Source organism: Procambarus clarkii, chromosome 22 (genome assembly GCF_040958095.1).
Source record: "Procambarus clarkii isolate CNS0578487 chromosome 22, FALCON_Pclarkii_2.0, whole genome shotgun sequence".
NCBI lineage: Eukaryota > Metazoa > Arthropoda > Malacostraca > Decapoda > Cambaridae > Procambarus > Procambarus clarkii.
The window spans coordinates 17864912-17889421 of NC_091171.1; the positions used below are offsets into that span (position 1 = coordinate 17864912).

Consider the following 24510-nt stretch of genomic DNA (forward strand, 5'->3'; position numbering starts at 1 on the left):
AGCCCGTGCTACTTGGAACTTTGTGTTCCAGGTAGCGAATCTTAAACAACGGTGATTGTACAACCCGTCTTCCTCGCTCAGTGCGTCACATTTTGTACTTATCTCCCATTGAAATTGAATTGAAATAAGTTTATTGAGGTAAAATACACACAAAGGAATGAGATAGCTCAAGCTATTCTCACCCCGTTCAGTACATCGTGTTAATACATACATATACACACATCACAAACAATAAACATATTACCGAACATTCTGAGAGATAAACATCTACATTTCCTAATCCCCCATCAATCCGTTACAAATGCGACATGTTAGTGAAAAAAAATAATAGCACCGTAATGTTCCCGTTTTCTATGCAATGTCCTCGAGAGGTTAGGTGGGCGTGTTTGGGCTCATGCGATTTTTTTTAGTTTGGCAAAACTGTTGTATTTTTTACGGAGTGGTATATTGAGAAGCGGGCTGGGGTTGTGCGCATGCGTGCTTGAGCTGTGGTAATATATACAGCATATGGATTATATTATATACAATATATGCAGCATATGATTATATTATATACAATATATACAGCATATGATAATGCCTTGTTAATTATACTCGAGGAATACTGAAAATATTACGCGTAAAAAAAACAGAGAAATGGGAATGTTGAAATGTTTTCAGTCTGTCAAGATCTTTGCATTAAGACATTATATAGTCTATGTTTATCTTGTAAATTCAGTGTAAAATATATAGAAGAGGAGTTTCAGATGGTGTAAATACTTTGTAAACTAAAGGTCAAATAAACGTTCCAGTTGAAATCAAGGAACGTAGAAATGTGAGTATACTCTAGATCAAAACCACAGGAAGGTCTAAACTCCAGGTTAACATAAATCGAGAGTCAGGTCTTGGTAAACTCCAGGTCAACATGAAGTGCAAAGAAAGGCAGCAGTCCTGGAAATAGGCACAAGGCCAGGCGCTGGAATAAATCATTCTACGCTTTCCAGCTCCAAGGCTGTTAATGGTCTTTTGTAGACCTCAGACTTGTCTTCAAGCACCAAGGCTGTTGAGGGTCTTTTGTAGACCTCAGACTTGTCTTCAAGCACCAAGACTGTTGAGGGTCTTTTGTAGACCTCAGACTTGTCTTCAAGCACCAAGACTGTTGAGGGTCTTTTGTCGACCTCAGACTTGTCTTCAAGCTCCAAGGCTGTTGATAGTCTTTTGTCGACCTCAGACTTGTCTTCAAGCACCAAGGCTGTTGAGGGTCTTTTGTAGATCTCAGACTTGTCTTCAAGCACCAAGGCTGTTGAGGGTCTTTTGTAGATCTCAGACATGTTTAATGTCTTCAAGCACCAAGGCTTTTTTTGCAGGGATATTCCTGCGCGGGCCCTAAGCCTCTGGCTGGCCCACTAAATGTTGCTTGTTTCTGTTTTACTTGGGCGGAGTATGAGTATTTATGACTCGTATGGTCGCATCAGTAAGATTTTGTCCCACGTGTTTAACAACTTCTGCTCTGTTGAATCTAAGTTGAAATCTTAATGGGTTTGTAACTGTGCACTGTGTTAGATAATGTTCCAGTGGTGTGTCGGGCATTTCTCACAGTGCTGACATTTCCTCTCATATTCCGGAACCTGTAAGCCTATTTCCCATGCACATGGGAATCCAAGCCTGATGCGATGTAAGTGTACTTCTGTTGTTCTACTGCTCCCCTTTCATCAAACTAAGTGGTTCATAGTGAGTTGAATTACCAAGGCTGTTGAAGGTCTTTTGTAGAATCCTCTCTAGAAATGTTTAATGTCTTCAAGCACTAAGGCTGCTGAAGGTCTTAAGATTGCAGGTGTCGTAACTTGGTGTTATCTATGGTAAACAGATGTCGTAACTTGGTGTTATCTATGGTAAACAGATGTCGTAACTTGGTGTTATCTATGGTAAACAGATGTCGTAACTTGGTGTTATCTATGGTAAACAGATGTCGTAACTTGGTATTATCTATGGTAAACAGATGGTGTAACTTCAAGTCGTTGAGGTGAGGTTTGCAGTGTTTGAAGCATTGCGTGGCACATGTACGGTACAACAGTTGGCCCCCAAGAGCCCCATCAAGCTATTAGAGCTGGGTGCAATGCTGGCTTTGTGCAGACAGCTTATTTGACGGTTCGCAGGTAGACGGTCCGGGGAAGACGGCGGGGTTCTTGGCGGTACATTTCTTCTTTACTTGTTCTTCCATCGGGTTCACAGCGGTTCTCGCGTCGTCTTATACGTTAAGGTGATCAACGTTACAAATGCGACCAACTATGAAAAGTGACGGCTCACAAATACCCTACGTTTTCTATGCATCAAGAGTGATAGGCTAGGTGGGGGTTGCTTGGGTTTGTACGTTTCTGGTTAGGGGAGAAGGTTGGAATTCTTGTTATGGAGTGGCCAATCCAGAGGACGGTCTGCCTCAACCTCCATCCTCACGTTCGTCGTTTACACACACATACATGAAGAAAAGTCCGTCTACATAGTTAAACAATCTATAACAGCTCCCACCGCCCACCTTCAGCACCCATCCCCGCCTTCCCCCCCCCCCCCCCCTCCGCCCACTTTCAAGGACCCACCCACTTCACCTTTGCCCCCCCCCCCCCTCAAACTCATGGTATTCAACACGTACCCCCAACACCACCTCCTCTGGCTATAGTTTAACGCCAATTATTCACCAATGGAAGTCCTTTAATATGTTGCGAGCAATTCTCACCAGAGTGAGTTGTCCCTCAAGACTCCACCACCAGCTGCCGAAGTGGGTCGAGAACATATGTCACCGAAGTATATGTCAGTCAAGTCCATGGTGGTGGTGGGAGGGGGAAAAACCCACCAACATTAGTGTCGACTTGAGCGTATATTATTAAAGATTTGAGGGCCAAAGTTTCTCCCAGAAGTGGCCATTATGAACTAGGATCGGCAACTGAAGGCTGTGGACAGAGAGGTTTATTATATCTACCCTTTAGTAACTACTGATATGAGTGGGTTTATCCTTTAGTAACTGCTGACATGAGTGGGTTTATCCTTTAGTAACTGCTGACATGAGTGAGTTTACCCTTCAGTAAATGCTGATATGAGTGGGTTTACCCTTCAGTAACTACTGATATGAGTGGGTTTATCCTTCAGTAACTGCTGACATGAGTGGGTTTACCCTTCAGTAAATGCTGATATGAGTGGGTTTACCCTTCAGTAACTACTGATATGAGTGGGTTTACCCTTCAGTAACTACTGATATGAGTGGGGGTTTACCCTTCAGTAACTACTGATATGAGTGGGTTTATCCTTCAGTAACTGCTGACATGAGTGGGTTTACCCTTCAGTAACTGCTGATATGAGTGGGTTTACCCTTCAGTAACGGCTGATATGAGTGGGTTTACCCTTCAGTAACTGCTGATATGAGTGGGTTTACCCTTCAGTAACTGCTGACATGAGTGGGTTTACCCTTCAGTAACTGCTGACATGAGTGGGTTTACCCTTCAGTAACTGCTGACATGAGTGGGTTTACCCTTCAGTAACTGCTGACATGAGTGGGTTTACCCTTCAGTAACTGCTGACATGAGTGGGTTTACCCTTCAGTAACTACTGATATGAGTGGGTTTACCCTTCAGTAACTACTGATATGAGTGGGTTTACCCTTCAGTAACTACTGATATGAGTGGGTTTACCCTTCAGTAACTGCCGATATGAGTGGGTTTACCCTTCAGTAACTGACATGAGTGGGTTTACCCTTCAGTAACTGCTGATATGAGTGGGTTCACCCTTGAGTAACTGCTGATATGAGTGGGTTTACCCTTCAGTAACTTCTGATATGAGTGGGTTTACCCTTCAGTAACTGCTGACATGAGTGGGTTTACCCTTCAGTAGCTCCTGATGTAAGTGGGTTTACCCTTCAGTAACTGCTGACATGAGTGGGTTTACCCTTCAGTAACTGCTGACATGAGTGGGTTTACCCTTCAGTAGCTCCTGATGTAAGTGGGTTTACCCTTCAGTAACTGCTGATATGAGTGGGTTTACCCTTCAGTAACCGACATGAGTGGGTTTACCCTTCAGTAACTGCTGATATGATTGGGTTTACCCTTGAGTAACTGCTGATATGAGTGGGTTTACCCTTCAGTAACTTCTGATATGAGTGGGATTACCCTTCAGTAACTGCTCATATGAGTGGGTTTACCCTTCAGTAACTGACATGAGTGGGCTTACCCTTCAGTAACTGACATGAGTGGGTTTACCCTTCAGTAACTGCTGACATGAGTGGGTTTACCCTTCAGTAACTGCTGACATGAGTGGGTTTACCCTTCAGTAGCTCCTGATATAAGTGGGTTTACCCTTCAGTAACTGCTGATATGAGTGGGTTTACCCTTCAGTAACTGCTGATATGAGTGGGTTTACCCTTCAGTAACTGACATAAGTGGGTTTACCCTTCAGTAACTGACATGAGTGGGTTTACCCTTCAGTAACTGCTGATATGAGTGGGTTTACCCTTCAGTAACTGCTGATATGAGTGGGTTTACCCTTGAGTAACTGCTGACATGAGTGGGTTTACCCTTCAGTAGCTCCTGATATAAGTGGGTTTACCCTTCAGTAACTGCTGATATGAGTGGGTTTACCCTTCAGTAACTGCTGACATGAGTGGGTTTACCCTTCAGTAACTGACATGAGTGGCTTTACCCTTCAGTAACTGACATGAGTGGGTTTACCCTTCAGTAACTGCTGACATGAGTGGGTTTACCCTTCAGTAACTGATGATATGAGTGGGTTTACCCTTCAGTAACTACTGATATGAGTGGGTTTACCCTTCAGTAACTACTGATATGAGTGGGTTTACCCTTCAGTAACTACTGATATGAGTGGGTTTACCCTTCAGTAACTACTGATATGAGTGGGGGTTTACCCTTCAGTAACTACTGATATGAGTGGGTTTACCCTTCAGTAACTACTGATATGAGTGGGTTTACCCTTCAGTAACTGACAGAGTGGGTTTACCCTTCAGTAACTGCTGATATGAATGGGTTTACTCTTCAGTAACTGCTGACATGAGTGGGTTTACCCTTCAGTAACTGCTGATATGAGTGGGCTTACCCTTCAGTAACTACTGATATGAGTGGGTTTACCCTTCAGTAACTACTGATATGAGTGGGTTTACCCTTCAGTAACTACTGATATGAGTGGGTTTACCCTTCAGTAACTACTGATATGAGTGGGTTTACCCTTCAGTAACTGCTAATATGAGTGGGTTTTTATGGGCGGCAGGAGGTGGATGTTCAATTTCATGGTTGAATGAAGAATATTGGTAGATTTGTTTTTTGTTTCCCCGGTACATATGTGGCATGTGGTGATGACAGGTGTGTGTAGGATAATTGGCGGCACCTGGCGACCTTGCCATGCTAACGGGATAGGCCAGGTGTAACACTATGATTGTAGCGCCTGCAGGCCGGGATGGGGGGGGGGGCTGCTTGGCGCGGGGGGCTGCTTGGCGCGGGGGGGCTGCTTGGCGCGGGGGGGCTGCTTGGCGCGGGGGGCTGCTTGGCGCGGGGGGCTGCTTGGCGCGGGGGGCTGCTTGGCGCGGGGGGCTGCTTGGCGCGGGGGGCTGCTTGGCGCGGGGGGGCTGCTTGGCGCGGGGGGCTGCTTGGCGCGGGGGGGCTGCTTGGCGCGGGGGGGCTGCTTGGCGCGGGGGGGCTGCTTGGCGCGGGGGGGCTGCTTGGCGCGGGGGGGCTGCTTGGCGCGGGGGGGCTGCTTGGCGCGGGGGGCTGCTTGGCGCGGGGGGGCTGCTTGGCGCGGGGGGGCTGCTTGGCGCGGGGGGGCTGCTTGGCGCGGGGGGGCCGCTTGGCGCGGGGGGGCTGCTTGGCGCGGGGGGGCTGCTTGGCGCGGGGGGGCTGCTTGGCGCGGGGGGCTGCTTGGCGCGGGGGGGCTGCTTGGCGCGGGGGGGCTGCTTGGCTCGGGGGGCTGCTTGGCGCGGGGGGCTGGATGACGCGGGGGGGGGGGCTAGATGGCGCGGAGGGCAAGCTGAAGGGTGGCCTATATAGAGAGAGGACGGGTTGGAGGGTTACCTAGAGGGTGGCCTTGGGGACGGGTTGGAGGCTCTGGAGGGTGACCTAGGGACGGGTTGGAGGCCCTTGAAGGGCTGATTGTAGGGCCCCTGGAGGGCTGATTGTAGGGCCCCTGAAGGGCTGATTGTAGGGCCCCCCTAAAGGGCTGATTGTAGGGCCCCCCTAAAGGGCTGATTGTAGGTCCCCTGAAGGGCTGATTGTAGGGCCCCATAGGGGTGATTGTAGGGCCCCATAGGGGTGATTGTAGGGCCCCATAGGGGTGATTGTAGAGCCACTGAAGGGCTGATTGTAGGGCCCCCCTGAAGGGGTGATTGTAGAGCCCCATAGGGGTGATTGTAGGGCCCCATAGGGGTGATTGTAGAGCCACTGAAGGTCTGATTGTAGGGCTCCCCTGAAGGGCTGATTGTAGAGCCCCTGAAGGGCTGATTGTAGGTCCCCTGAAGGGCTGATTGTAGGTCCCCTGAAAGGCTGATTGTATGTCCCCTGAAGGACTGATTGTAGGGCCCCTGAAGGGCTGATTGTAGGGCCCCCTAAAGGGCTGATTGTAGAGCCCCCTTGAAGGGCTGATTGTAGGGCCCTCTGAAGGGCTGATTGTAGGGCCCTCTAAAGGGCTGATTGTAGGGTCCTCTAAAGGGCTGATTGTAGGGCCCTCTAAAGGGCTGATTGTAGGGCCCTCTAAAGGGCTGTTTCTAGGGCCCTCTAAAGGGCTGATTGTAGGGCCCTCTAAAGGGCTGATTGTAGGGCCCCCTAAAGGGCTGATTGTAGAGCCCCCCTGAAGGGCTGATTGTAGAGCCTCTGAAGGGCTGATTGTAGGGCCCTCTAAAGGGCTGATTGTAGGGCCCCCTAAAGGGCTGATTGTAGAGCCCCCCTGAAGGGCTGATTGTAGAGCCTCTGAAGGGCTGATTGTAGGGCCCTCTAACGGGCTGATTGTAGGGCCCTCTAATGGGCTGATTGTAGGGCCCTCTAATGGGCTGATTGTAGGGCCCTCTAATGGGCTGATTGTAGGGCCCTCTAATGGGCTGATTGTAGGGCCCTCTAATGGGCTGATTGTAGGGCCCTCTAATGGGCTGATTGTAGGGCCCTCTAAAGGGCTGATTGTAGGGCCCTCTAAAGGGCTGATTGTAGGAGGGCCCCCTGAAGGGCTGATTGTAGGGCCCCCTGAAGGGCTGATTGTAGGAGGCCCCCTGAAGGGCTGATTGTAGGAGGCCCCTGAAGGGCTGATTGTAGGGCCCCCCTGAAGGGCTGATTGTAGTGCCTATTATACTGATTAATACATCACTTATAGATTTGTTTCAGGTAACAAGTACATTTTATTACTCGATTTATTCCACGGAAGAAATTAGTACCAAGGTTAAATTTACCTTCCTGTTCCTGTTTTAGTGGTAATTATTCAACCCGTCCTCTTAAAATAACGTCGCTTTTCGTTGGCTTGCGCGCAGCCCAGACTGTGAGCACCAGCATACAAGCTGCCCACAGAAGAGCTGGAACGTTGAGGCCAACGATAGTGTGTTGCTCGGCCGCTCCAATAATGATGCTTGACTCTCGTGCTGTCACGACCGTCACGCAAGCAAAGGGACGTGTGACGGGCGTGTGACGGACGTGTGACGGGCGTGTGACGGACGTGTGACGGACGTGTGACGGACGTGTGACGGGCGTGTGACGGACGCGCCTCCACTCCACAAGGGAGATGGTATATAGGGCCTGCAACACACCACTTCCTTGACGAGCACTGGATTAATTGTTGTCAACATGACGCAGTTGGAGCCCACGTGCGGCACTTGTCTCGGGACAGGAAGGTGGTGGGGGGATAGGTGAGGGATCGCAAGGGAGGTGATGGGGATGGGAGGGGGGGTGGAGATAGGGGCCAGAACAATGTAAGTGGACCTTGGACGTAGGAATAGTACACATACCAAAAAAAAAGCAAGAAATGTGGAAAAGAATGAGGACCAAACAAATCCGTAATTAGTCCGAATGCTACGTTTCGAACACCACGCGAAGCTTGTTTCGAACACGACCCACACGACACAAGCACACACAAAAACAGAAAAATAGCGAGACAAGCCGTAAGGCTCCCAATGGCCGCCCCAACAGCTGAGTGAAGGCACGCAAGCAATCCTTACGAAGTTGCCGACTCTCACACTCGCCTTCACAGTTAGGGCGCCTGACAGCTGGGTGGACAGCGCTTCGGATTCGTAGTCCAGGGGTTCCGGGTTCGATCCCCGGTGGAGGCGGAGACAAATGGACAAAATGTTTCTTTCACCCTGATGCCCCTGTTACCTAGTAGTAAATAGGTACCTTGGAGTTAGACAGCTGCTACAGGCTGCTTCCCGGGGGGTGTGTAACAAAAAGGAGGCCTGGTCGAGGACCGGGCCGCGGGGACGCTAAAGCCCCGAAATCATCTCAAGTTAACCTCAAGAAAAGATGACCATCAACATCAGCCAACACCCACATGATGACACCAACGCCAAAACATCAGCGTCACAAAACTATAATTTATACCGGAGCAACAATAAAATGTATAATTTATACCGGAGCAACAATAAAATGTATAATTTATACCGGAGCAACAATAAAATGTATAATTTATACCGGAGTACCAATAATTCAACCTGTCCTCTTACAAATCACATCTAAATTTAGCCGTTTACCCGTATGGCCGAAAATGGACGTAATTTGAAAATTACTTTCTCGCTCCCCCTCTCCATATTTTGGCTAAAGCCTAGTACAGCTACAGTACTATTCTGACAGCGAAACACTCGGGCGTGCACGCGCGCTGATGCGCACAACTCGGCTTTGAATACAAATTAAAACACCCAAAGTTACACATGAAACCTACACTTCAGCTTCGCTTTAATGACGGTACAAACGACTGGAAGGCACGAAGGTGACGCGAGCGGCAGCACACTTCTCTTAGTTCCATATTTATATTTTTATTTCTTTCTCTAAAGTGACCGAACCTCCGCCGGCATTTTCGGGAAGTTTGGTTCCCAAACTGTACACATTCGTGGGTGTTATGGATACAATTTCCTTCCTAAATGTGGTTCATTGTAGCATTTTATGGCCCATTGTCTAAACTTTGGCATCCACGTTCTGGTCCCGAGGACTGTATTGTTTTTTTCCACTTTCGGGAAGTCGTCGCCCGCTTGCGAAATTGTTGTCGACGAGGCCTGGCAGAGGCTTGCGTCTCCTGTACGACTTTTTCTCCGTGGTTTTTGTTTTCCTTATATTAATAATTTTATTGTACAGGAAGAGCATCTATGTGGAGATCCTGGAGACTTCTCTCTCTCTCGGTGACCTACCCAAGTGTTTGATGAGATGACGCTACACCTGAAGGGCTTGTTTAGGAGGTCGTTCGTCGCACTCCTGTGTTGAGGTATCCACAGGTGCTGGTGGTAGCCATAATTTTCCATTTGTAACGATCGTAGCTTAAAGTGTTTTCTGACTCAGTACCTCTGTAAAGAAGGTGACTTGGTTACCACTGTGTCTTGATAACTAGTTAATCATGACGACTGCCAGGTTACCTCACCTGGTACGACGGTACCTCACGCCTGGCCTGCGTGAGGTACCGTCATCCAAGCAGGAAGAACCCTTGGTACACCCGGATACCTAAATAGGCTCTTGACGTCGGGTCTAATTAAGTATGAGAAGATGGAAGCCCTGACAGGTACTTAATGTTGGGGCGGTCCTCTTAGCTCCCATGTCTGGCTTTGGCTCGACCTCTGTCTTCACTGGAGCGTATCAAGCACGTACTCTGAGATACCGAGGCTGGGGAGTTTAGACTGGGCAAGTTCCGGATGCGGTGTGTTGTGGTGGTGGTGGTGGTGGAGGGGATGTACTGTGGTGGCGTGCACTGGTGTCCCAGTCCACGTAAGGAATGTTGACATCAGAGACTTCCTCGCTAGGGTGTGGCGCCTCCAGATGTCTGCATTGTGGAGCACCTCACAACACATGTTGTGAGGTGCTCCACAACATTTAGTGGCACCACTAAATGTTAGCTTTTTCATAGTTCATTTATTATGCGCCCTATACCTATCCTGTAGGCGGTAGTGGAAAAGGTTAGAGGTACATTATGGGCTCAGGAACTGAACCCCCAAATTCATTTGGCTATGCAAGTTGCAGTCTTGATGAGCTAGGTACATGGTTGAATGTAGAAGTTTAAAAACTGGACCACAACAGTCTTTTAAGATAAGCAATTTACATTTGGGATGAGCAAGTTAAACATAATTGTATTTGCTTATTGTGCACCCCTGACCCATCCAGAGGGCGGCGGGGGGAAAGTTTACAATCGCCTTCATACTCTACCTACAGTAAGCAGACTTTTTGCTTACTGTATTGTGGCTAAGACTTCTGGTAGTGTATCATATTGAATCAAGTACTTAAACATTTATCGGAAACTTTATTTTATAGCTCTCTCAATTCTTTTATTTTTCACATTCAATTGCATCGTGACGCAGGGTACGTAAATAGTCCCGGTCACATTTACATTTGGTCAGATCTGTCTCAGCAGTTGGTGCCAACTGCCAGAGGTACTTGTAGCAGAGCCTGAGTATTACCGTCAGGAAGTCAGCTGACTGACGGAGCCGGTCGGCCGAGCGGACAGCACGCGGGACTTGTGATCCTGTGGTCCTGGGTTCGATCCCAGGCGCCGGCGAGAAACATTGGGCAGAGTTTCTTTCACCCTATGCCCCTGTTACCTAGCAGTAAATAGGTACCTGGGTGTTAGTCAGCTGTCACGGGCTGCTTCCTGGGGGTGGAGGCCTGGTCGAAGACCGGGCCGCGGGGACACTAAAGCCCCGAAATCATCTCAAGATAATCTCAAGAAAGAAAACCTTATTGGATGACTTTTGGGTTTGTGGTTCATCCTGTCTAATAGCATGATGATAGATGGAATAACTAGTGTGAATTTCACTTTTGTCTCGGGTCTACTAAATTTAGTTGCAGTTCTCGGTATATTACTGCCCCTCGGGGTTATCTTGAGGTTATCTTGAGATGATTTCGGGGCTTTAGTGTCCCCGCGGCCCAGTCCTTGACCAGGCCTCCACTCCCAGGAAGCAGCCCGTGACAGCTGACTAACACCCAGGTACCTATTTAACTGCTAGGTAATTGGGGCATAGGGTGAAAGAAACTCTGCCCATTGTTTCTCGCCGGCGCCTGGGATCGAACCCTGGACCACAGGATCACAAGTCCAGCGTGCTGTCCGCTCGGCCGACCGGCTCCCGTGGTGCTCAAAAGCAATGCAAGGTTGCACTCAACCCCTCTCTAAGAGCCCGTGCTTTGGCTAGCTCATCACTTACGTCATTCTCAATGTTAGTGAAGGAAACATTAGGGTGAACATGATGCGGGTGTTGTGACGGGGACATGATGTCATGCCAGTGCTTGCCGTCACCATATCCGGGGTAAGTGGAAGATGGTCGTACTCCAGGGTGGTCTCGGGTCGTCACTACACACGTCACGTCCACACACCGCTTTCTGCCCCGGAATATCAATGTTGTTGGCGGCGTCTAAGGCAGAAGACACTGCAGTAACGACCTTTAACCTTTGTGCACATTCCTGTATATTTCCGTAGTACAAGGAAGCACTAAATTATGGCCAGCGATACTTACACCGAATCTGTCGTGTGGTTCGTGAAAGGACGGGCCCAGGTCTTCTGCTTGACGATCTCATCGATCAGACTATTAGTTGCTGTAGCTTTCAGTCGAACGGAGGAACCACGTCCAGTTGATCGGGACCAAGTTATGACAAGTCGAGGCCAGGCTCGGGGAGTAGAACAACTTCCAGAAACCCTCTCCAGGTATGTTCCAGGTGTTTATCAAGATCCACCTGGGACACAGAGGTCTGTTACAAACTCTTCTTTTATTTAGAGGGCTGGTGCTGACATCTTGGACCCGCAATCTTTATTGAACTGTCACTTTAAGTACTTAAGTACTCTAAGTACCTAGGGGTCACTTAAAGCCGCCAGACTTTTCAATGGGGCTGTTTTATACATTCTGGCATGTTTTGAAAGGAATAGATTTAATGTGTAGGGGTTTTGCACACTGTTCAGAATGTTAACTAGTCGCTTTATTTAATATGCAACCAATGTGCCTACAGATATACCTCTGTAAAATGTTAGGTCAATTTTATGAAATTATTATTATTATTATTATTATTATTATTATTATTATTATTATTATTATTATTATTATTTATTTCTCGTCAGTATTCAAGGAAATTTGAGGGATTTTAAACGTTTCCATTAATCTGTGTGTGTTAATGAAGGGAGGGGAGGGATAATGCTCCCTGCACGCTCTCGGGGTCTCCACCTCTCCAGCCTTGAGTGGAACAGTTAACATGTATCAGTATTCCAGCCAAGGTAGTCTCTTAATGTTAATTCCCATCGTTGCTTTGGCATCTCTTTATTTTAATGGTTCTTGTTATCCAGCCTAACGTTCGGTTGTTGTTGTTGTTATAGATTCAGCTACTAAGAACAAGTTCCAAGTAGCACAGGCTATAGTGAACCCGTAACTTACCTGGCACAGGAGCGGGGCAAGAAGCACAGGTTATGGTTAGCCTCTGTGTAACATTTGGTGTTGTTGTACTTGCGGTGTTTGGTTATTGTGTTCTTGAAATATACCGTGTTCTGACGTGGTTACTGCCGGGAGTTTGGTGTCATCGTATAGTGTGGTATGACTGCAGTTTTTGGTACTGAAGTTTTCATTTCTTAGGTTTCCCCTTAGCGTAGAAGCTGGACTGTTTCTTCATTGAAGTTTATATTGTTTTCTGTGATCCCTGAGAAGATTTAGTTTACATTAGATTCGAAGTGTGTTGTGTTCTCTGTAGCTTCTACTCTCGTGAAGGTTATTGTGTCGTCTGTATTGGATGACACGGTACTGTTGTTTGTGGTTAAGTACTGAAGTAAGTACTGGAGCAAGCACAGTACCCTGGGACACTGTGCTCTTCACCGTGGATAATCCAACTTTTACTTTTGTTGACTCTTAGGAAGTTAACAATTTCCAATATTATAATTATGCCAGTTTTATCCTTTCTTCATTGTCCAGTGTGTCGGGGCCGGTCTCGGGGAGGTGGAGAACTCTCGGAACCCTCTCCAGGTATGCTCCAGGTGTCTAATATTACTCCAAGGTCACATTTGTTGAAGGATTTCACGAAGTGTGTATATACTACATGAAGTATTTATTGCCGTCCGTTCCCTCCATCCGATTCTTGCAGTTCTGCGTTCGATCCCCACTATTCCAAATGATTGGGCAACGTTCCTTCACCCCCCCCCCATCCTCCTCTCCCAGCTCCTGTTCTCCTATCCCAGATGTACAGGAAGTTCATAGTGGCCTAGCGCTTTCCCCTGCCTGGCGAGGGGTGCCAGACCGTGCCGTGGTGCAGTAGTGTGTAGGAGGTTCTACTCCCATGGTGGCCAGGCTCATGTTGTCTCTCCGTGGCTTGTGCTCCAAGTACTCCTTACTACTCTTTGAAAGAATTTACGTTGAAGGGCCATCATGTGATGGCCGCCACCATCGTTGCCGCCCCTTATGTAAGACTTGTACCTACCTCCCGCCCCACCCCTCATTTGTTTACAACCCGTTCTCTCAACCAATTGATCGCGTTTTTTACGCTGTGGTTACCAGCGTTAAAAATAAAACCTTGCTATGAGAAAGTGATCGATGGGCTCACAAACATCCGCGTTTTCTATGCATGGGACTCGATCCGTTAGGTGGATTACTTCGGATTAGTACGTTCCTGTTTAGGCAAAATAATTGGATTTTTTTTTGTTTTGTTTTTGCGGAATGGCAAATGCACAGATTGGGTTGTTTTGAGAGTGGTGCGCGCGCATGACTGGACTACCCGCACGCTGCGCCATCCGTGCGTCGACTTGGACATCACGAGATACAGGGTTTCTGATAACCTTCCTCTCCATACACTGCATTATTATGGGGATAATTCTCAATCGTGATTTACAAATGTGTTTTTTTTTGTTCTATCGGTTCATGGACTGGTAGGTACAGAGCAAAGCCCTTGTATCATTGTCAGACTGTGTGGATATTGTTTACCCATGAATTCTCCTCTGTATCTTGTACCAAATGTATATATTTGTACAAATACAAATGATTTATTATTATTATTATTACAAGGTCAGGGTTCGATCCCCGAAGATCTACGTGACTGGGATACAAGGACCGGGATGTATCCCGTCCTTGTATCCGTTTTAAGTGCTCTGTAGCCCAACTGGCTTAGCGCTTTCTTCTGATAATTACCTTACAACTATGTATCTTGCACAGGATGGGTAAAATACTGCACATTTGTATTCATAGAATCAGCTGCTGCTCCTCGAGTGGAGGAGTAGGCTGCTGCTCCTCGAGTGGAGGAGTAGGCTGCTGCTCCTCGAGTGGAGGAGTAGGCTGCTGCTCCTCGAGTGGAGGAGTAGGCTGCTGCTCCTCGAGTGTTACTCCCAATGAGTAAGGAGGTCACTAACCAGGTTCTCTCTCCCTCCCTCAGACCTACTACGGCCACGGTGACTATATCATACGACAGGGAGCCAGAGGCGACACATTCTTCATTATCAGCAAAGGCAGGGTGAGTATGAGGCTAAGGGTGAGGGGCACCGCCAGGGTGAGTATGAGGTTAGGGTGATAATGGGGCAGGTGAAGAGAGGGCACAAGGGTGCCGCAAGTGTCAGGATGGAGAGGGGGGGGGGTCAGCCAGGATGGACCAATATTTAAAAGTCCTCCTGTAAAGATACAAAAGTCAAGTATGTTACTTGTACACCTGGTCTAATTATGAACAGGTATATAGGGCCACTTGTATAATACTAAACAGGTATATTGGTCCACGTGTATAATACTAAACAGTTATATAGAGCCACGTGTATAATACTAAAGAGGTATATAGAGCCACGTGTATAATACTGAACATTAAAGTTATTGTTACCATGTTGTGCAGCCCATCCTCATGGTTAGATAATATTTTTTGTAATTACGTGCTAAAAAAAAGTTAAATATTCCTAGGCCTAGTGTAGTACACACGTTGTATATTAGGCCTAGGAAGATTAGGTTAGGTTTAGTTTGTCTTTGCATCATAAATATAAAATCTTTTTCCGGTTTGTCCAAATTCAATAGCACCAAATTCCTAATTTCTAGTTGCGTTGTATGTCTCTATATGTACTATAGTCCTCATTGTTACTATAAGTACTACTAAAACGGGGAGGATGGGGTGTATTGTGCATATTTAGGTGTAGATTAGATTAAGTGTTTAGATTCTGTTGGCAATTATTTGTATTTGAAGTACGTGGGTGAAGCATTTCCAGCAACCTGTCCTCAGACTATGTTCATTCCATCCAGCGGTCGACCCTAAAAATGCATTGATAAATTTTAACATGCTGTTCATTCAAAATATGATTTTTCTCAAATATAAATTAATATTATTATTATGTATTAGCATATTGTGTATATTTAGGCATTGGTTGGGTTAGACGTTTAGGTTCTGTTGGCAATTATTTATATTTGTAGTTCGAGGGTGAAACATTTACAGCGTTGTGGTTAGACCAAAGTTCGTCAATGAAGCATTTGTTCCGGAAGTGTTCGAACAAAATCAGTTGCGAGTTGTGTGTAAACCGTTTTTAATTCATAAACAGGGGGTTTGGCGGGTGCATGGAATCACCTTTGGGTTTTTGTTTGGAGGACGGGCTGTTTACATAGTTGTGATTTGAACAAAAGTCATCAGCTAAGCACTTGTTCGAGAAGTGTTCGAACGTCATCAGTCGAGTTGTGTGTAAACCGTTTTTCATTCTCAAACGGGGTTTGGCAGGTGCATGGAATGGACTTTGGCCTTTGTTTATGAGGCTGCAGCCCGTGAAAAACGGTTTACACACGACTCTCAATTGATTTTGTTAGAATACTTTCAAAACAAGTGCTTCACTGACGAATTTTGTTCAAATCACAACACTGTAAATGCTTCACCCACGTACTACAAATACAAATAATCGCTAACAGAACCTAAACACCTAACCTAACCAATGCCTAAATGTGCACAATATGCTAATACATAATATTGATTTATATTTGAGAAAAATCATATTTTGAATAAACAGCATGTTAAAATTTATGAATGCGTCTTTGGGGTCGACCGCTGGATGGCATGAAGAGTCTGAAGACGGGCTGTAAGAGGATGGAAAGTGAGTATACGTGATGCGGATACCCATATGCCGCCTCAGCAACGTCTCACCAGGTACCTCTGCACTTCTCCAAGGTCGACCCCATTTTCTGAGCTCAACTATGTACCTCATATAGTCCCCATCAAAGATAGTGGTGTGAATCGCTGGCTATACCATAGTCTCTCGCTAGTATACTCAAGTGCGCGTCCTAGCAACTTGCGTCTGCGTGAGGAATAGGTCCTATGAATATCAAAACAGGAGTATAATACACGAAGTTGTTACGAGTAAGGTCTGCATCTTCCAGACGAGCACTCATTAACGTTCCTGGTGTTGCAGGTCCGTGTCACCATGAAGAGTCCGGGCAGTTTGGAGGAAAAATACATACGTAACCTGGAGAAGGGCGAGTTCTTCGGGGAGAAGGCGTTACAAGGGTAAGGCTTCAGGTCGCCAGGTTTAACTTTATCATACTCATTCACGAGTGCTTTGTAATAGTAGTTTTGTTTGCATATTTGTGAGTGTAGTGAAGGTACATTGATGTTTCTATCTCAAGTGTACAAATGTTTTGTAAGACATGTATATTTACACACACACTGTGTATATGCACCCATAATGTGTATATACAAACACCATATACAAACAATTATGTATGCACATTACATATATATATATATATATATATATATATATATATGGGTTTCGTATATTCCCTCCTGGTTGTGGTCCTCCAACACCTCTCTTCAAATGCACAGTGAAGTTACGTTAACATGATGTATAAATGAGACAATAGTGTTTTCCCCTACTGATTTTCTCATTGAAACACCACGTTAATGTGACTCCATTGCGCTATTAGAACAGATAATTATGCGAGACACGGTGGTGGTGGAGGCCAAAACCGTCAATTGGTTCAAAGTGTCATGTGACAAAGAGTGCTTTGAAGACGGGACACCACGAGCGTAGCTCTCATCTTGTAACTACACTTAGGTAATTACACTCGTGTATAAAGTATGTGTATAAATCCCCACTGCCACACCCATATACCTCATCCACACCCCTCATACCCCTACTCTCCCCTACCCCTCGTACCACCACCATCCTAACAACTCGCCACTCCCACACCAACCCCCACACTGTACCACCATTCAAAAGGTGACCCCTCTTGTGTCAACACCTGCATCAGAGGAGCGCCAGGATATTTTACAATTCCTAAGTATTGTAGTACAGGTTGATGATAGTGAGTGGTGTCTCAAGGAACATAAAGATGTAGTGCTTTAGAAAAATTGGCGAATAACACAAAATGCGTCAAGTAAAGTAAAAAAAAATTAGATGCGAAAAAATTGCTCAAGTGTTCACAGTGCAGACGACGACATTCAAGATGGCCACCGGCAAGAAGGACAGCAAAACAGAACTAGATTTTGGGGGTTTTAATGAAGAAAGCATTGATATAAGCAGTCAACAAAACAAATTGGCAAAATTAGATGTTATAGTGAACTATCATGTAGAAATAATCGGCAAATTGAAAGAAAGTAATGATCACTTGAGTAGCAAAGTTTTTGGTCTTGAAGGGTTAGTGAAAGACTTATGCAAGGACAAGATTCAATTGGAAACAAATTGCAAAACCATGGAAGAGGAAAATAAACAATTAAAAATAGCTTTGGAAGAAGTTAAAGCAAATTTAAACATAAATGACTACAGTAAGTTAAGTAAGGAAATTCAAAAGGAGAAACGGCTTTTGTCAGAACAGATGGAGGAAGTTACACAGGGAATAGAACAGTGCAAGAAGGATATGCAACTCGCCTATGCACAATTGGCCAAGGAGAAGGAAAAATAGAAGCGGTAAAGGAAGCCAAACACTGCAGCAACCAGGATAAAACAAAGGTTGGAAGTGATAAAGGAACTGGCATCAAACCCGAAATTGGTGCAAAACACAGTTGATCGAAGTAAGTCCCAGATAATTTTTGGTTGCAAAGAAAGAGATATAACATCTAGGTCAGAAAGAGCTGTAGAAGAAGTTGAAGTAGTAGATAAAATTGTTGGGTTAGTAGGTCTTATAACCATAGAGAATATCTGCGACTACAGGAGAATTGACAAGTATGTAAAAGGGAAAGATCGACCTTTGAGGATCACCCTAAACGGTGCCAAACAGATGGAAGAAGTACTAAGGAATGCTAGAAAATTACAAAGCGATGAGGGGAAAGTATGATCGTTAAGACGAGATCCCTCAAAAGAAGACAAAGAATCTGAAACTGAACCTCGTTGAGGCAAAACGTCTAAATGAGAGTAGGAATGAATAAGAAAATTCTATTTTCTATAAAATGATAGGGGTAGGCAGAGCAGTAATGGTACAAAAAGGCAAACCAACGAAATCACTAGAGAAAGGGGTAGTGAAGAATAAGAGAGGGGGAACATGTTCCTGAAAATTGCATACACCAACGTAGCTGGAGTGAGATCAAAGGTGCTTGAGTTAAGTGATGTAATACAGCTGCGGATACCAGACAGTTGCACTCAGAGAAAAAACTTGAAGATGATATTTTAAATGAGGTCATATTCCCAAGGGGCTACTCAGTTTGAAGACAGGACAAAAATTAGGAAAGGTGGTGGCATTGCTGTGCTGGTGAAAGAACACCTAAAGGTAAACGAAATAATGATTGCCAGTCCACGAGAAGTTGATATACTACCAGCACTAGAGATCTGCAATCGGGATGATAGACTAAGGATTATTAGTGCATATAGTCCACCGCAATGCAACACATGGTCAAAGGAAGAACTGGATAATAAATGTGAGGGTCTTGTAACAAAGATGAGAGAGATTATAGCAAGAGCTGATAGTGTTGGTAGTCGACGACTTAAACTTGAAATCCATAGACTGGGAGGCATACGAAGCTAGAACAGAGGATTTTTGGACTTGTAGATTTGTAAACTTCATCCTGGAAACATTCATGTTTCAACATGTTAAACAAGCTATGAGGATGAGGGAAGGGGATGTTCCCTCCAAGCTGGATTTGATATTTACCAGGAAAGAGGAAAGAGATGTTTGACATTCAGTACCTTCCTCCCTTGGGTAAAAGTGACCATGTCTTTTTTGGGAATAAAGTATGCAATGGCTATAATCTGGAAGAAAATGAGGTTAAAGCAGTTGAAAAACCTGATTTCAGGAGAGGTATTATGGGGGACCTCACATTTCTGGAATTTAACTGGAAAGACTTGCTGTTAGGACAAAGTAAATGAGATGCATGTCAAGTTTTGTGAAGTATATGATAAAGGCACAACAAAATTTATACCAAAGCAGAGATGCAGAACTAGGAAACAGGATTGGTTCAACAGAAATTGTGAGAGGGCCAGAGACCACAAGACACAGAAATGGAATCGCTATAAGAGGCCAAATCCTCAAACATACCAGCGATACAAAGATGCGAGAAACAACTACACGGCAGTGAGGAGAGGCAGAAAGACATTTTGAAAAAGAAATTGCAGACAAATGTAAAACAGAATCAGGCCAATTCTATAAATTCATAAACAACAAATTGCAGGTAAAGGATAATATTCAGGAATATTCAGAGGTTGAAAATGGAAAACAGATTCACGAAAAATGACACGGAAATGTGTGAAACATTAAATGAAAAGTTCCAAAGTGCATGTGTGTACAAAACAAAATCTTTAGGGAACCAGACACTAAGAATTCCAGAGAACTACATAGAGCACATAGAGGTGTCTAGAGACAAAGTGGAACAAAATGCTCAAGGAGCTAAGAAAGAACAAAGCAGTTGGTCCAGATGGAGTTTCACCATGGGTTCTGAGAGAATGTGCACCTGAGCTCAGCATTCCACTTCAAATGATTTTTTCAGGCATCCCTGTGTACAAGAGTTGTAACTGATGTGTGGAAAAGGGCTAACATAGTTCCAATCTACAATAGTGGCAGCAGGGAAGACTCCCCTCAATTATAGACCTGTATCATTGACAAGTGTAATAGTCAAAATATTGGAAAACAAAAATTAAAACTAAATGGGTAGAATACCTGAAGAAAATTGATATACTGTATCAGACATACAGTATGGTTTTCGATCTGGAAGATCCTGTGTAACAAATTTACTCAGTTTCTATGATTGAGCCACAGATTTTACTGGAAAGAAATGGTTGGGTTGACTACATCTATCTGGACCTAAAAAAAAGGCTTTTGACAGAGTTCTACATAAGAGGTTGTTCTGGAAACTGGAACATATTGGAGGGGTAACAGGTAATCTTCTAAATTGAATGAAAATTTTCTAAGTGATACAAAAATGAGGGTCGTAATCAGAGGCAATGTATCGGATAGGAGGAATGTCACAAGTGGAGTACCACAGGGTTCAGTTCTTGCACCTGTAATGTTCATTGTCTAAATAAACGATCTACCAGATGGAATACAGAATTATATGAACATGTTTTCTGATGCTAAGATAATAGGGAAGATTAGAAACTTAGATGATTGACATGCCCTTCAAGAAGACCTGGACAAAATAAGTATATGGAGCACCATTTGGCAAATGGAATTTAATGTGAATAAATGCTATGTTATGGAACATGGAATTGGAGAACATAGACCCCCACACAACCTATAAATTATGTGAGAAATCTTTAAAGAATTCTGACAGAGATCTAGGGGTGGTTCTAGATAGAAAACTATCACCTGAGGACCACATAAAGAACGTTGTGCGAGGAGCCTATGCCACACTTTCTAACTTCAGAATTGCTTTTAAATACATGGATGGAGAAATACTAAAGAAATTGTTCACAACTTTTGTTAGACCAAAGCTGGAATATGCAGCGGTTGTATGGTGTCCATATCTTAAGGAGCACATCGACAAACTGGTAAAAGTGCAAAGACATGCCACTAAGTGGCTCCCAGAACTGAAGGACAAGAGCTATGAGGAGAAGTTCGAGGCATTAAATATGCAAAAATTAGAAGGTAAAAGAAAAAAAAGAGGCGATATGATCACTACGTACAAAATAGTAACAGGAATAAATAACGTAGATAGGGAAGAATTCCTGAGACCCGGAACTTCAAGAACAAGAGGTCATAGATTTAAACTAACGAAACAAAGCTGCCGGAGAAATATAAGAAAGTTTACTTTTGTAAACAGAGTGGTAGACGGTTGGAACAAGTTAGGTGAGAAGGTAGAGGAGGCCAAAACAGTCGGTAATTTCAAAGCATTATATGATAAAGAGTGCTGGAAAGATGGGACACCACAAGCGTAGCTCTCATCCTGTAACTACACTTAGGTAATTACCAACCCCTACACTCACTGCTCACACCCTAGTGCTACTCCCCATCAACACTCCTACAGTCAGTCCTAACACCCCTCTTACCACACACCAGTATTTTGTACCATAAAATAAAACATGAAGTTCCACAATATGAACTGTGGCCATGAAAGCTCAGCTTTCATCAGACCATGAAATAAGAACATTGTATTGGTGTATTTTCTTCATCACTTATACTGACTAGATAGACTCATTGTCTTCACACAATTCTTAACATATTCTGTTATTAGTGGTATTTTTTAAAAAGTTTGTGTATATTTAATAATGAGAGTAACTTTTATAGTGCAACAGTTTCATGTTGGTTTATAATTTTTAATGAATAATTTGAATAAAATTTCTCTAGTATACATTTGTACTTATAATCATTAGTGTGTACTGAAACTTGCACCTTTTTTCCTTCCAGAGAAGACATCCGTACAGCTAATATTATTGCTGATGATCCTGATGGTGTGACGTGTTTGGTCATTGACCGCGACTCCTTCAAGCAACTGATTGGTGATCTAGAGGAGATTAAACATTGTTATGGACCAGTTGATCTCTCTAGGAGGAAGTAAGCAAATCTTTTCCTAAACAAAAATTTTTTGTCTCCACCCGACTCTTGTATTGTTATACAATAATAATGCCATTTGCATCAAGCTTATACAATTATTTTGGTTAAATTGTTAAATTATATTTTAACTGTTTATTGCATTATTTGTTAGTTACAAGAGCAACCAAGAAGGTGAAGTTGGCCATTTTAAGTAATTTTACATAATTCTAAATAAGGTACCATCATGGGAGTAAACACTAGTACGGGAACCACGAGGGGAATGAACAAGGGAAGGTACCATGATGAGAGTAAACATGGGGAAGGTATCAAAGGAAGTCAACAAGGTACCATTAGTAGCAAACAAGGGGGAAGGTATCAAAGGAAGTCAACAAGGTACTATTAGTAGCAAACAAGGGGGAAGTACCATGATGGGAGTAAACAGGGTGTAGGTACCATGATGGGAGTAAACAGGGTGTAGGTACAGTACCATGAGGGAAGTAAACAAGTGAAAGGTACCATGTGGAAGATAAAAAAAGAATGGTATATACCACGCAGAAAGTGAACATGGTACCATCATCAGGCGAGCCAGGCAAGTGGAAGAGACTAGAAAGGTACTTTAAAGTGGGCCAGCTTGTAAGACTGGCACTGCTATCCTCTTAATAGGAAGCTCTTGATTATACTGGCAAAGTAAGTAACAATAAGTAGGTGATTGTTTACACTCTGCCTTTACTAGTTATTTGATGATGGTTTTTGAATGGGCAGTATTAAGCTATTTATAGAGGTGCGAGACGATAGTTTTCAAGGTAAGGTGGAGAAACTGCTAAGAAAATGTGGCTATTGAGTACTTGGAAGGGATGTGGGTACAAGCAGCTGGGGTATGAGGATGGAGAATTGTGCCCAACCACTTGGGATCATGCTGACCCAGTTAAAAAGCAAGGCTCTACTGACCAATGCAAGTGGTTGGTTTGATGGTTCTCAAATTGGTTGCACTAGTGTTGTCATTTATAATTAATGGATTGCTATTATAATAGAATTTTGGTGTCAGTGAATTTAATAGCTGTTATATTAATAAAATATTATCCCCTCTTTATTTGGAAAAAATACAGTATCCTCGCACAAATTTTAATACAGTGCAGTTTAAAATTTATACCACTTTTGACATAGTCTTCTGGTAATATTTTTTTCATAAAACAAAATTCATTAAAATTGAAAAAACTATCTTTTAGCTACTGTATTAATTCCTTTAATGGCCTTTAAATTTTGAAGATTGTATACCAAAGTTGGCATTTGTTTAAATGATTTAATTTATCTTGCAACAGCCAGAGTAGTATACAGTATTATATTGTACATTTTCTTCTAGCTAGAAGCTTGCTTTATTTTCTGTTACATGTAAGTTCGAGATAAATATACCGTTTAAGATACCATTGTTGTTGTTGGTATGAAGGGCAGTGATGGGAGTACAGCAAATGTTTTTTACTCGTAACAAATGTTATTTTGGGATGCTAAGTGAATTCACTCGAGATTCCACGTTCAACTTTTATGCACTGCGAACCTCTGACAACTGCCCAGATGTTTGCGACATGTGGTGCTTATATTGCCACAAGATCATGGGTGTGTTGATGGATTTTCTAGCATTTTCCAACTTGCACCTCAAGTATTGAGCAGGGTTCCAGAGCCAGCTTGGCCAAGAGGTGGTCCATCTAATTACCTAAAGCCACCTAATGCTATCCAGAGCCTCCTAACATTACTTAACTAATGAAGAAATATGGCATATTTATACGCTATAATGTTGGTGCTGAATGTATAACATAAAAAAATACTTTTGCTTTGAAATATCATTATTTTATAACAACACTAGGTGGCAGGTGATGCCATAGGAAGTCGACGATCCAAGTGACATATTGTACGTGGCTTTGGGTAATTAGATGGACCCAATTTTGGTATAAAATTGTATTATTTCAGAATAAGTGTTTTTAATGATCTGCATTCAGCACCAACATTATAGTGGGTAAATGTCATATTTCTTTATTAGTTACGTAATGCTAAGGCTTTTGGTAATTAGACGAACCCCGGAGAGGAGCTGGGATCCAGCGGGCCTTACTGCAGGCTCCTGTGTTTCCACTAGACATGGAGGCCACCTGGCTTGCTCGCTCTCTCTGTTAGGGTTGTGTTACCCTGTGCATGGTGTGGGTTGCCGGAGTCTGCCCTGCTGTGGGTATTTGGATGTCGCCAGGTGGTCAGTAATGACGGACCCCCAGGCGGCTTTCTTTTGCTGTCTGGTTTTTTCATATTTGGAATCTGGTTCGGTTAGGTGTATACATCAAAGTCTTGACATTGATGTACCTTTAAATCAACACCAACAACAATAATTTACTCAAAATAGGTAAGATTAGAAATATACCTTGTTTTACTGACTTATCCTCATATTTCTCTCCCACTCAGGATGAATGAAGAGTTCAGCAATGTGAATTTGTCAGATCTCCGTAAAATTGCAACTTTGGGTGTTG

General features: G+C 44.1%; 1 protein-coding gene across 6 annotated transcripts in view; it reads left to right on the forward strand.

The window, feature by feature from the left end:
- Positions 1 to 24510, forward strand: part of for (cGMP-dependent protein kinase for) — a 579799-nt gene that overhangs the window by 520799 nt on the left and 34490 nt on the right. For all 6 annotated transcript variants that reach the window (XM_069329496.1, XM_069329495.1, XM_069329493.1 and 3 more), the window contains exons 7-10: positions 14526 to 14603; positions 16516 to 16610; positions 21878 to 22024; positions 24446 to 24510. The exon at positions 24446 to 24510 is cut by the window's right edge and continues 83 nt beyond it. In XM_069329496.1, the coding sequence (XP_069185597.1) occupies positions 14526 to 14603; positions 16516 to 16610; positions 21878 to 22024; positions 24446 to 24510 (385 nt within the window). The remainder of the gene's footprint in view (positions 1 to 14525; positions 14604 to 16515; positions 16611 to 21877; positions 22025 to 24445) is intronic.